Consider the following 14264-nt stretch of genomic DNA (forward strand, 5'->3'; position numbering starts at 1 on the left):
TTCTGGATCTTGTAGCAGCATTCAATAGTGGATTTGATCCATCTGGCTATGGAAGACCTGGCTAACTTCTTTCCTTTATTTTTTCCTGAAAACTGAATAAGAAGGTTGTTATCCACCCTGAAATCTCTGGTAGAATCCAGGTAATGGATAACTATGTCCCTAACATCTAGGAGATGTAACCTATCTCTAGACCCTGTATGTTCGGACCTAGGGATAGAGGGTAGGAAGATCTCCTGCTCTAGATGGAAAGGTGAGACTACCTTAGGGAGAAAACCTGGGTCGAGAGTTAGACGGATATAATCTTTGCTAATCTGGAGGTAGGGCTCTTTACAAGAAAAGGCCTGGATCTCTCCAATGCGTCTGGCTGAAGTGATAGCGAACAGAAAGGCAGTTTTTAGAGAAAGGTGTTTTAAAGAGATCTCAGATAATGGTACAAATGGAGGTTTTGTTAGGCCCTCCAGGACGATGTTAAGATCCCAAGTCGGAGCTCTGGATCTCAGAGAGGGTCTCAATCTAGAAACTGCTCTGAAGAACCTCCTGATCCATCTATGGTTGGCCAGGCTGCAGTCATAGAAGGAGCTAAGGGCAGAAATTTGGACCTTCAGAGTACTAGGTCTCAGGCCTAACTCAAGGCCGCACTGTAGAAAGTCCAAAATTCTGTTGATGGGAGGAGAGGTGGTGTCTGGGTGCTCAACTCCTAACCAGGAACAGTATTTCTTCCAGATCTTAAGGTAGATGGAGGAGGTCACCTTTTTTCTACTCGCCCTCAGAGTAAGTATCACCTTTTCCGAAAGTCCTCTGCTTCTTAATGTCTCGCTCTCAGGATCCAGGCTGACAGTCTGAATATACCTGGGTCTGGATGAAGAAGAGGGCCCTGGACTAGAATATCCCTCTGGAAGGGAATCTCCCACGGATCTTCCAGCGATAGCTGTTTTAGAGTGGAGTACCAACTTCTCTTTGGCCATAGAGGGGCTATCAGGATGAGACTAGTTGGTTCCTCCAGGAGCTTCTGGACGACCCACGGTATTAGTGGTATTGGGGGAAAGGCGTAGGCTAGTTTCCATTTCCATTGTATTGACAGGGCATCGATTGCCCATGGACTGTCTCCTGGGTTTAGGGAGCAGAAACATTTTACCTGCGCATTTCTTCTGGAGGCGAATAAGTCTACCTCTGGACAGCCCCATCTTTCTGAGATCTTCTGGAAGATATTCCTGTTCAGAGACCATTCTCCTGGATCTACTGTCTCTCTGCTCAGAAAATCTGCTACTGCGTTTTCGCAGCCCCTTAGGTGGATGGCGGACAGAGATAAAGCGTTCTCTTCTGCCCAGAAGAAAATTCTTTTTGCTATCTCTCCAAGAGGCCGTGACCTTGTCCCTCCTTGGTGACGCAGATAAGCCACCGTTGTGGTATTGTCTGACATTATTCTTAGGTGTCGCCCTTTTAGAAGACACTCTCCCTTTAATAATGCCTCCAGGACTGCGTATAGCTCTCGGTAGTTAGAGGATCTGTGTTTTATCTCGGCAGGCCAGGTACCCTGTAGAAGATGATCTCCTATCTTTGCTCCCCAGCCTCCGAGGCTTGCGTCCGTGATTACTTGCACGGCGGGATGGTTCCGCCACTGAAGGCCTCCTAGCAGTCGTCTTTTTACTTTCCACCAATCCAAGTCTGTTTTTACGGCCTGAGGGATCCGAAAAATCCTGTCTAGACTTACTTGTCTTCCGTCCCAGATAGTTAAGATCCAATTTTGGATTACTCTTGTGTGGCTTTGGCACCATGCCACTGAGGGAATGCAGGCGGTTAGGCTTCCCAGGAGACTCATGGCCTTTCTGATGGAGCAATTGCGAGCCCTCTGGAATGTTCTGATCTTCACTGTCAGTGCAGTAGCCTTGTCCTGAGGGAGGAAGGTCATCAACAGGGACGAATCTAGTTCCACACCCAGGAACTTTATTCTCATGGACGGGGTTAGGGTGGATTTTTTTTGTATTTATAATCCAGCCAAGGTTTTTTAAGAATTCCGAGAATCTTTGGGTTGCCAAACGGTTCTCGGATTCTGTCTTGCCCAGAATTAAAAAGTCGTCGAGATATGGAATGATTGTGATTCCTTCCTGACGAAGGTAGGCCACCATCTCTACCACGACTTTTGTGAAGACCCTGGGGGCCGAGGAAATACCGAAAGGGAGGGCGACATATTGGAAGTGATGGATAGACCTGTCTGGTCCTCTTAGAGCGAATCTTAGATATTTTTGCAAAAGATGATGGATGGGGACATGGTAGTAAGCGTCCTTTAGATCGATTGACGACATGAACGCCCCTTCTGGAATCAGAGGGATTGCGGATGGGATGGTCTCCATCCTGAACCTCCTGTATAGAATAGACCTGTTTAGGGGTTTTAGGTTTATTATCGTGCGAAAGGATTGGTCTGGTTTTTTTACTAAAAAAAGACTGGAATAAAATCCTCTCCTTTCCTCTGAGATAGGAACCTTTTGAATTACCCCTAGCTCTAAGAGGTCCTGGACGCCCTGCCAGATTTTTGGAAGATCTGATCTGCTCTGAGGTGTGATGCAGAATCTTCTCGGGGGGACTGATGTGAACTCTATCCTGTAACCGTGAGAGATTACATTTAGCACCCAGGGATTTGAAGTTACCTGACTCCAGGAGGATAGAAAACCCATCAGTCGCCCCCCGACCCTGGCAACATTGCCGTTTATTTTGCCTATTCTGGGGATTGAGGATGAAGCCTCTTCCTCTCCCTCCTTTGGGATAGCTCCATCGGCCAGACTTCCCTTTCCCCCTGTAGGATCTCTGCTGGGGTTGGTACTGACGAAAGGGCTTCTTTTTTGGTTCTTTGTCCTCTGGAAAACCCTTCTTCTTGTCTGCTGCTCCCTCTAGGATTTTATCCAGAGTGGGGCCGAAGACAAATTCCCCTGAAAAGGGGATAGAACAAAGCTTGGCCCTGGATGCCTTGTCTCCTGACCAGGCCTTCATCCATAAAGCCCGTCGGGCTGCATTAGAGAGAGCAGCATCCTTGGCGGAAAACCGGATGGACTCTGCAGACGCATCGGCCAAAAAAGCTGTGGCGGAGCGGAGAAGGGGGAGAGAGTCCCTGATCTCTTCTCTTGGAGTCTTATTTTTTAGATGTTCGTCCAACTCTCCTAGCCATATATACATCGCTCTGGCGACGGAGGTAGCAGCAATATTAGTTTTTACCCCAAACATAGCTGACTCCCAGGATTTTTTTAGGAGGCCATCTGCCTTTCTATCCATAGGATCGCCTAGCTGAGAGGAATCCTCAAAGGGTAGGGCGGTCTTTTTTACTACTTTGGCCACCTGTAGATCGACCTTAGGCGTCTGGTTGTATATCTTGCTTTCAGCCGGGTCAAAGCAGAGCCTATTCCTGAATTCTTTGGGAACGCCAAGCCTCTTTTCTGGATCTGACCACTCCTCCAATATCATTTCTTTTATATTTTCATTAATGGGGAAAACAATAGAGGACTTAGATCTGAGACCCCCAAACATCTCATCCTGCACCGTACGGGGCCTAGGAGTATCTTCAATGCCCATAGTGGACCTGACCGCACGTAGCAACTCCTCCATCTCATCAGCCGAAAAAAAGTATTTTTTATCTTCTTCTAGAATTTCCCCGTCCGACAAGGGTTCCTCATTAGAAAATTGTCTGGATGAGGCGGAGGCCACTTCAACCTCTTCGCCCTCAGAAGAGGAAATAACGGACAGTTTGCGTTTCTTAGAAGGGATGGGGTTGCTGGAGGGGGTAGACAAGGTGGCTAAAGAGGACTTAATCTCGTCTGAAATAAAAGACTTCATTTCCGAGAGTATATCTGGTTGCTCTTCCTTCCAAATTTCCGTAGTGCAAGGTTTGCATAGCCTCTTTTTATAATTTTCAGGGAGACGCTTGGAACAAGCACAGCATTTTAAGGGTTTTGTTTTTGTTTTTAACTCCTTGCTGCCCTGCAGAAGGAAGCAACCAGATATCCCAGCATTAGTAATTCAGATTAAAGAACTGAAATATATACCCCCCAGAAGGGGACTTACGGTACTGGTGGCAGAAGGATCAGGACCCTCCTGGCGGGGAGCAGGTGTCTCAGACATCGCGGTGTAGCAGGCGAGGGGCCGAAAGGAACCGCGGTCTTCTCTTTTTAAAATTCCCGGCGTCTGACGTCATCTAGCCGCGCCCTGTTTGATGGCATAGGCCTGCGCCGCACCAGCCTACTAAGAGGTACGTGCGTCGCCCGGCCCGCCCATAGAGACGCTCCATGCGCCGTACCTGCTCCCCCTGCCGGACGCTAGAACTCGGCCCTCCTCCAGAAGGAAAGGACGCCGAGCGCAGCGCGCGATGATCCGAGAAGCCGGCACCTCCAACTGCTTCCTCAAGGAGGGAAGGGAGTCTGAAGGTATGGGGAGGACCGCAGGCCTCAGCATAAGCTAAGACGAGGGTCCTCGATGCTCCTAGCTGGCCAGCCTTAGCTCCTGCCGCGGGAGGCCAGCTGGAGAACCTGTAAAGAAAATAAGGTTGTTTTATCCTCCATGAAGGAGGAACTCTCCACATGTTGGCCCCTGTAGGGGCAGGAAAGCACTGAGGAGGTGGAGGGGTGGGGGGTTCTTAAACTCTCTATGTGTTCCTGCCCCTACAGAGGTCAAGGGTCAATCTCAATGTGGGCCATCATGGTGGATGAAATGGAAAATTGGCTTCTACCTCACAGGGTTTTCTTTTGCCTTCCTCTGGATCAACTTGCAGGATAAACAAGCTGAACTGGAAGGACAGATGTCTTTTTTCAACCTTATATACTATGTTACCAGATGGCCGGGAATCAGAGGAGCGGGCCGGAGCTCAGCTCTTTCAGTAGATCTGTTCAGAGTTTATGGGAGGTACAGAAACCGTAGCACAGCAAGCTATTCTATCTCCCTTACTTGAAAATAGCATAACTTGCTGTACTACACTGTGTCCGTAGCTCCTATGTACTGCAATGGGGGCTATGGAAACAGGGGAGAACCGGTCTGCTTTACCATTACCAGGCCACATGGTGGTGAGGGCTTAGTGCCGCACCTGAGGGGTTAACTGCCGCGGATCGCAGCAACTGCTCATAGAGGTCTGGAGCTGGCTATGTGATTCTGCAGCCAGCTCCCGCCTCCTGTATATGAATGAATGAATGAATGAGAGAGTTATCTTCATTGGTGGCGCAGTGCGCCCCCCCATCCAAGCCCCCCAGTATTAATCATTGGTGGTGCAGTGGCAGTTCCGAACGGAGCCCCAGCAGTGTAAACCTGGGGCTCCGATCGGTTACCATGGCAGCCAGGACTCTATTGAAGCCCTGGCTGCCATGGTAAGCTCCCTGATGCTGTGTGCACAAAGCACAGAGCAGCAGGGACAGTGTGAGGTCCTATTCCCTAAGGGGTCTAAAAGTTAGTTAAAAAAAAAAAAAATTATATATATATATATATATATATATATATATATATATATATATATATATAGTAGAAACACGGACAGCACTCCAAGTAGAAAAGTGGTATTTAATCACCCATGCAGATGGCAACGTTTCAGCTCAAACAAGAGCCTTTTTCAAGCAATGAACACAGTGTATGCTGGGGGATATATAGTCCAACCCCCATTACATCATCATAAAATCAATCAACAGTAAAATTTACAGAATTAAAGTGCACAAGTGCATATGCAATATCAAAATATCAATACATAAGTGTCATAACCATAGGCGATGAGATCGCTGCAGTGATATATCAAAAATATAATACTAGGTGTATGTATTATGACCTCCAAAGAGGTAATTGGTGATTGGGGACAGGTGTACACAAAAGGTGGGAGGGACAAGAAATGATAATGCTGCACAAAACGAGGGAAAGCGGTGACCTACCCAGCGCTGTTCATCGTGTCCAACATGTCACATGCCGCTGGATCTGGCGTCCGGATACACACAATGCGCAGACGCTAGAGAGCGTCCAATCGCGGCATGACGTCACCGGTAGAAACGGAGACATGCGCACTGACATGCGCACTACTGTTAAAAGTCTTGGTCGGCCATTTTGCTAGAGGTAATAACACTGTGGATGCGCATGTCCATGTAAGAATAGACAGGGCAGCGCAACACGGAAAAAGTAAGCCGTGCTATATGATATGAGTACATGGGGGCAAAACGAGCTGCTGTAGCTCAAATTGGAAACATCATCAATGGGCGACAGGTGCAATGGAGATCGCAACAGAATATGCCGCGGTCCTCACACATATCGCTCATAGATCCCCCATGAATCCATCATGAATCTATATCCTGCAGTGTGGACTGACACTAAATGCCACACAGACACCACAATGGGCTAACCGAACCAAAACCGTGTAGAGCACAAAAACCACTCATATAAATAGGTGGAGACATGTAGACACAATGTGTATGCACCGTGTACGTCCCACTTCTCATTCATCAGCAACATTCTTATCTGCGAGTATAAAGAAAGAGAAACCAGAATTAAGAAGAATGGCTTAATAGTGTTCAAAATACACTATGTAACACAAGAAAAAGAGGCGCATATCACATATAAAACCATCAGGGGCAAACCGCTCATCTAAACGTAAATCCCCGGATTGTAATCCACATTGAGCCCATTGGGTCTCAAACTATTAAGAGTGTAGATCCAAAAAAGCTCTCTCTTTCTAAGGATCAGCACCCTATTACCCCCACGTCTAGGCATGGGTACGTGATCAATAGCCCAACATTTAAGATCTTTTTCGGAATGTTTAAATTCCGTAAAATGTTTGGCAACAGGGAGGTCTTTTCTTTTTTTGCGTATAGATAATCGATGATTATTGAGCCGCGTCTTAAGATCGGTCGACGTTTCACCCACATATAATAACTTACACGGACAAATCAAGACATAGATCACGTAATTAGAACTACATGTCAGGTGAAAGGGGATGGGATGTGAAACTCCAGTTACAGGATGGATAAACGCACTGCCCCTGCCCATGTACTTGCAATCAGTGCAGCATAGGCAAGGGAAACTGCCCTTACCATGCGAGGTGAGAGCAGTTTGTATAGACCTGGATCTGGGGCCAATATCTGCTCTGACAAGCTGATCTCGTAGGCTTCTAGACCTGCAATATGAGAATAAGGGGGGAGATCTAAATTCCTGGATCTCGCTATGGCAACCTCCCAAGATACCCCAATGCCGCTTGATGATGCGGTTGATCTCCTCACTCTGTTCCGTGAATTTGGAAATAAATGGGATCCGAATCAAGGACCCCTCAGGTGACTTCCTTTTCAGGAGACTGTTTCTATCCAGATCCCGGACCTTATTGATATGGGAATCTAGTAATTGGGTAGGGTACCCCCTTTTTTTAAATTTACTGGCCATATTGTCTAGAGAAGAGTCTAGCTTGTCAGGTTCAGAGACAATACGTTTGACCCTAAGAAATTGTGAAAAGGGTAAGTACTTCAGTGTATTGCGTGGATGGCCACTATTGTAACAGAGAAGGGTATTTTTGTCGGTTGGCTTGGTGTAAAGCTGGGTATGTAGTTTACCCTCATTGAATGTGACAGTGGTGTCCAGAAACTGCAATTCAGTGTCCGAATGGACCAAAGTAAATTGCAGATCCCTGTTTACGCTGTTTAAAAATTGGTGGAACTCAAACAACTGAGCAACACTACCAGTCCATATGAGGAAGATGTCGTCGATGTATCTCCACCACCGCAGCAAATGACTGCGGTGGTGTGACACATGGACGACATCTTCCTCAAAGCACCTCATGAAGATATTGGCGTAGGTGGGTGCTACGTTAGAGCCCATTGCCACGCCTCTTTTTTGTTGGAAAAACGTATCCTGGAACAGGAAGTAGTTATGTCGTAAGATAATCTGTAATAAATCAATGATAAATAGCCTAGCAGCGAGTGTGTAGGGTGAAGAATCAAGCATGCGAGAAATGGCGTCAACACCTAAATCATGGTTGATGGAGGTATAAAGCGAAGTGACGTCAAAGGATGCCAGATGGACCTCATGGACACCGGTAAAGTCAATCTCATTTAGTTTGCAAAGGAAGTCAGTCGTATCTTGTACATACGACTCAGCCCCTATTGCAAATTTATGTAGAACCTTATCCAGAAAAATGGCAATGCAACTAAAGATGGAGTCCGAGCCGGAGACAATAGGTCGTCCGGGAGGATCAATGAGGGACTTGTGCACCTTCGGTAGTATGTATAGAACCGGAGTCACCGGATGGTCTACAGTGAGAAAGGTGCACAAGTCCTCATCAATAGTACCCGCCAACATGGCGTCTGTCAAACATTTCCGGATAAGTCTAGCGATCTCAAATTTAGGATCAATCTGTAAAACAGAATAAACATTAGCGTCATCCAACTGGTAAGGGCAGTTTCCCTTGCCTACGCTGCACTGATTGCAAGTACATGGGCAGGGGCAATGCGTTTATCCATCCTGTAACTGGAGTTTCACATCCCATCCGCTTTCACCTGACATGTAGTTCTAATTACGTGATCTATGTCTTGATTTGTCCGTGTAAGTTATTATATGTGGGTGAAACGTCAACCGATCTTAAGACGCGGCTCAATAATCATCGATTATCTATACGCAAAAAAAGAAAAGACCTCCCTGTTGCCAAACATTTTACGGAATTTAAACATTCCGAAAAAGATCTTAAATGTTGGGCTATTGATCACGTACCCATGCCTAGACGTGGGGGTAATAGGGTGCTGATCCTTAGAAAGAGAGCTTTTTTGGATCTACACTCTTAATAGTTTGAGACCCAATGGGCTCAATGTGGATTACAATCCGGGGATTTACGTTTAGATGAGCGGTTTGCCCCTGATGGTTTTATATGTGATATGCGCCTCTTTTTCTTGTGTTACATAGTGTATTTTGAACACTATTAAGCCATTCTTCTTAATTCTGGTTTCTCTTTCTTTATACTCGCAGATAAGAATGTTGCTGCTGAATGAGAAGTGGGACGTACCCGGTGCATACACATTGTGTCTACATGTCTCCACCTATTTATATGAGTGGTTTTTGTGCTCTACACGGTTTTGGTTCGGTTAGCCCATTGTGGTGTCTGTGTGGCATTTAGTGTCAGTCCACACTGCAGGATATAGATTCATGATGGATTCATGGGGGATCTATGAGCGATATGTGTGAGGACCGCGGCATATTCTGTTGCGATCTCCATTGCACCTGTCGCCCATTGATGATGTTTCCAATTTGAGCTACAGCAGCTCGTTTTGCCCCCATGTACTCATATCATATAGCACGGCTTACTTTTTCCGTGTTGCGCTGCCCTGTCTATTCTTACATGGACATGCGCATCCACAGTGTTATTACCTCTAGCAAAATGGCCGACCAAGACTTTTAACAGTAGTGCGCATGTCAGTGCGCATGTCTCCGTTTCTACCGGTGACGTCATGCCGCGATTGGACGCTCTCTAGCGTCTGCGCATTGTGTGTATCCGGACGCCAGATCCAGCGGCATGTGACATGTTGGACACGATGAACAGCGCTGGGTAGGTCACCGCTTTCCCTCGTTTTGTGCAGCATTATCATTTCTTGTCCCTCCCACCTTTTGTGTACACCTGTCCCCAATCACCAATTACCTCTTTGGAGGTCATAATACATACACCTAGTATTATATTTTTGATATATCACTGCAGCGATCTCATCGCCTATGGTTATGACACTTATGTATTGATATTTTGATATTGCATATGCACTTGTGCACTTTAATTCTGTAAATTTTACTGTTGATTGATTTTATGATGATGTAATGGGGGTTGGACTATATATCCCCCAGCATACACTGTGTTCATTGCTTGAAAAAGGCTCTTGTTTGAGCTGAAACGTTGCCATCTGCATGGGTGATTAAATACCACTTTTCTACTTGGAGTGCTGTCCGTGTTTCTACTTTGTCTATTTGGGGTAAGCAGCTATATCCCTGGACGTAGCACCCATACTACCCGTTTCCAGTGCCGCCATTATTTTTTCTTTATATATATATATATATATATATATATATATATATATATATATATATATTTATATATTTAAAAAGAAAGATTTACAACAAAAAAATAATAATACACGTTAACAATAAACATTCATTTTCAGCAGATGTGTAGGAATTTTATTTATTTTTTTCAAAAATGAAAATGCACAGAATATCGGTATAAAATTATCGGCATCGGCTCTAAAAAAAATCAATATCGGTCGATCCCTAGCCCAAAGTTTTGCTTCAGGTCCCTTTCCTTTTTTATTATTTCAGAAATGTAAAAGATGAAAATGACAAAATTGCTTTTGTTTAAAATACAAAGGGAATAAATCATCTTATGCCATTTGGAGATAATTTTCAACTTGCTTAACTGTTCACAGTAATTTTGACCCAAAATTCTGATGCCACTGTATGTGTGGTGCTGTGCTTGGTGAGCTGAGGTGCAAGCAGAAGGAAATATTTAACCCCTTTAGAAAGGGACAAATATGCATTTTATATTTAACTGCTCCTTACGTGGCCCTCACATAAGCCACAAAATATTAAACACATTTAAAAGGCTTTTTCATTGTGTTTAGTTTGCATCTAGTTATAACATACCCTGAAGGGCCACAGGAATAGCCTCTATTTGAATTTTCGTTGGTTGCTTCCATCCTAGCTGTTCACATGTTTCACATAAAACTTCGGTTACGCCCTGAAATGTGAACAGGTTGCAAGTTATCATAACAGAAGCCACATATTTCTATTTAAGCAGCTCCCAGGCCAAATATGCTTCTCTGGGTTTGGAATGTATTCTTTATTGATGTCATGGGTTAGGTCTCATGCACACGACCGTAGTTCTGGTCCGCATCCGAGCCGCTGTTTTGGCTGCTCGGATGCGGACCCATTCACTTCAATCGGGCCACAAAAGATACGGACAGCACTGTGCTGTCTGCATCCGCTGCACCGTTCCGAGGCCCCTCAAAAAAAAAAAAAAAATAACATGTCCTATTCTTGTCCGTTTTGTGGACAAGAATAGGCATTTCTACAATGGGCCGCCCGTTCCCTTCCGCAAATTGTGGAAGGCACACGGGTGACTTCCGTTTTTTGCGGATCCACAATTTGCGGACCGCAAAGAAACGGAATGGTCGTGTGCATGTAGCCTTATACAAACAGAAAAACTTTAAGTAAAAATATATGAATATACATTAAAGGGGTATTCCAAAAATTTCAAGTTGAACTTGGGGTCCTACTGATGGAACCTCCACCGATCATGATAAGGGGGTCCCATGTTCATATGTGCCTGAATTACTGAGAAATATCAAATATTAATATATGCAAATGAGCCTCTAAGAGCAACGGAGGTGTTGCCATTCCTCCTAGAGCCTCTGCTCACTCTGCACTTTGACAGGACCAAACAGTGTAAAAATGATTAGAAGTCAGGGTCAGGCACAAAGTCAAAATGGAGAGGGTGCAGCAGTAGCAGAGCATCTAGGTGTAATGGCAATGCCCCCATTGCTCCTAGAGGCTCATTTACATATATACAAATATTTTTCTCAGCAATGTGGACACATATGAACATGGGACCAACACAGATGCCTTCACCTGCCATGCGCACATGTAACAGGTCAGCCAGTTTCATAGGTACAAATCTGCTGACAGATGCCCTTAAAGCTGGAAACTCATGGGACCCATTATAGTGAACAGGAATGGGGCAGTGTCAGATATGGTAACCCGGTAGTCTGCTCCTCTGCCAGAACAGACTACCGGATTTACCTGCTACAAATGTGGATAAACAGCAGGAGGCACTACATAAAAAGGAATTATACTTTGATTGCATGCATATTGGAATAACACTTCATCTGAAATCCCCTACTCATTCTATAGCAAGACTTTTTCCTTTAATGAATCCACGGCATTTACAGTAGCAGTAAAGCGGGTGGTCTTGACAGATCTCACACACACCACATGCCATGACGGTTTCAAATCCATTGCATGCCAATTTACTTTGCAGATTTCTGCCATGGATTTCACCCTCTGAAACGTATCCGAGGCAATACAGCTCCAAAATCTGTACTATCTGGTGCAGACCCGCCACTGTGGAAACCCAGGAGTATATTCAGGTCCGGTTCTTAAAGGGGCTGTCTCACTTCAGCAGCAAATGGCATTTATCATGTAGGGTGTTCACGTTGGTGGTGCTATTGTAGACGCACAGCCAAGAACTGCGCCACAAAAAAAAAACATGCGTTTTTACGTCTGATTATTCAGGTTTTGGTTTTTGTGGTTTGTTTTAGTTTAAATTAATTTAGTTAATTTCAAGTCTGCTGAGTTGCAGCAGTTACCGAAAAAAAAGGCCAAGCTTTAAAGGGGTTGTCTCGCTGCAGCAAATGGCATCATATAGAGGCACTTATGTAGGGCTCATGCACATGACCGTTGTTTTTGTCCGATTCTGATCCACATTTTTTGCCGGTCAGATTTGAACCCATTCACTTCAACAGGGCAGGAAAAGATGTGGACATCACATTGTGTACTGTCCTCATCTTTATGTCCGTTCTTCTACACCGGCAAAAATATAGAACACGTCCTATTATTGTCCGCGTTACGTACAAGGATAGGACTGTTCTATTAGGGGGGCGGACGTTCTGTAAAATGCGGAAGACACATGGCTGGTATCCATGTTTTAAGGACTGCAAAACAGGCAATGGTCGTTTGGATGAGCCCTTATTGTGATTGTCCTACCCCTTTAAAGCATGGCAAACACCGCTAACTGCTGCAACTCCCCAGGGGACTTGAAATTAACTACATTTATTTAAACAAAAATAGGTAAAAACTAGTGTTGAGTGAGTTCTGCATACAAAGGTTCAGGTTATCTGAGACTTCCGTTATGGATTCCGCTACCAGACTATAGGTTATGGTCCGTGGTAGCGGAATCCATAATGGAATTCTTAGATAACCCAAACACGAACCTTGTACGCTGAACTTAAAAACACAAGTTCGCTCAACGCCAGTAAAAACACATGGGTTTTTGTGGCGCAGTTCTTGGCTGTGCGTCTACAATAGCACCACCAACGCAAACACCCTACACAGCTACGTGATGCCGCTGGGAGTGGTAGTTTACCAACAGCTTACATACCACCTAGATGAAAACCGCACACACATATACATTACAGTACTATTTTGATGAATAACAATAAGCCCGTTCAAAACGAGAAAAAAAAACTAAAACTAGAGCTACGATAAAACCTCCCGTCCTCACCAAATCTCGAAAACTTTTCTCTTCTGCCTCTAGTGCAGGGACCTCCACGTGAGCCGCCATGTTACCCGGTGTTCTATGGGAGATGCGACGTCACGATGTCACGTGACATTCCCAGGTCACGCGTTAGGATCCTTGAGGCGCATGGAGTTTAGAGGCAACCCTCGTAGTTACGCGTCACTAGCAGCTGCTTCAACGTCAGTTCCTTGGCGCATGCGTGGAGTTAAGGTGAGTCCCGACAGGTGTCGATGCCCGTGCATATGTATAAAACATCCCTGCTCCATGTTGTATTGTGTCATGTCATGCTGATAGTGACATTATAGCAATACTTAGAGTTATGGCCGCTTTATGTGACTGGTCATATTGTCAGATAGGGGTGATTGTGTTGCTCTCCAGTCCCCGGCGGCACTAGGACCCATCTCATCCTTGTGATGTGCCTGATTCACACGTCAGTGTTTCGGTCAGAGATTTCCATCAGTGATTGTGAGCCACAACCAGGAGCAGATATTTCTCTTAGGGCTAGGGTGACCACATTTCCAAACTGCCATTCAGGGACACCCGCCCCGGCCCCCCCGCACCCATGTCCACTCCCCAAAAAATATGATTTTTGATACTTTTTTAAAAAAATTAAGTCACTTAGTGATCAGTTGATGCTACTGTGCCCCATCAGATGCTGCCAGTGTGCCAATCAGTTGATGCTACTGTGCCCCATCAGATGCTGCCAGTGTGCCAATCAGTTGATGCTACTGTGCCCCATCAGATGCTGCTACTGTGCCCCATCAGATGCTGCCAGTGTGCCGATCAATTGATGCTACTCTGCCCCATCAGATGCTGCCAGTGTGCCGATCAATTGATGCTACTGTGCCCCATCAGATGCTGCCAGTGTGCCCATGAATTGTCGCAAACTGTGCCTCATCAGATGCTGCCAGTGTGCCTATCAATTGCCGCTATTGTGCCCATCAGATCAGATGCTGCTAGTGTGTCAATTAATTGTCACTACTGTGCCCCATCAAATGCTGCCAGT

The 14264-nt window shown here is 45.4% G+C and overlaps 2 protein-coding genes across 3 annotated transcripts in view; one reads left to right on the forward strand and one right to left on the reverse strand.

Annotated features, from left to right (window-relative positions):
* DDX47 (DEAD-box helicase 47) overlaps positions 1-13376 on the reverse strand; it is a 129501-nt gene extending 116125 nt beyond the window's left edge. For both annotated transcript variants that reach the window (XM_040406568.1, XM_040406567.1), the window contains exons 1-2: positions 13244-13376; positions 10609-10702 (exon numbers count right to left, since the gene is read on the reverse strand). In XM_040406568.1, the coding sequence (XP_040262502.1) occupies positions 10609-10702; positions 13244-13303 (154 nt within the window). In that variant the 5' untranslated portion in view covers positions 13304-13376. The remainder of the gene's footprint in view (positions 1-10608; positions 10703-13243) is intronic.
* Positions 13377-13379: 3 nt separating this feature from the next.
* Positions 13380-14264, forward strand: part of PICK1 (protein interacting with PRKCA 1) — a 96249-nt gene continuing 95364 nt past the window's right edge. Inside the window, exon 1 of the mRNA XM_040406569.1 lies at positions 13380-13468. The gene's annotated coding sequence lies outside the window, so the exon portion shown is untranslated. The remainder of the gene's footprint in view (positions 13469-14264) is intronic.

The sequence above is a fragment of the Bufo bufo genome, chromosome 9 (genome assembly GCF_905171765.1).
Source record: "Bufo bufo chromosome 9, aBufBuf1.1, whole genome shotgun sequence".
In the NCBI taxonomy this organism is placed as follows: domain Eukaryota; kingdom Metazoa; phylum Chordata; class Amphibia; order Anura; family Bufonidae; genus Bufo; species Bufo bufo.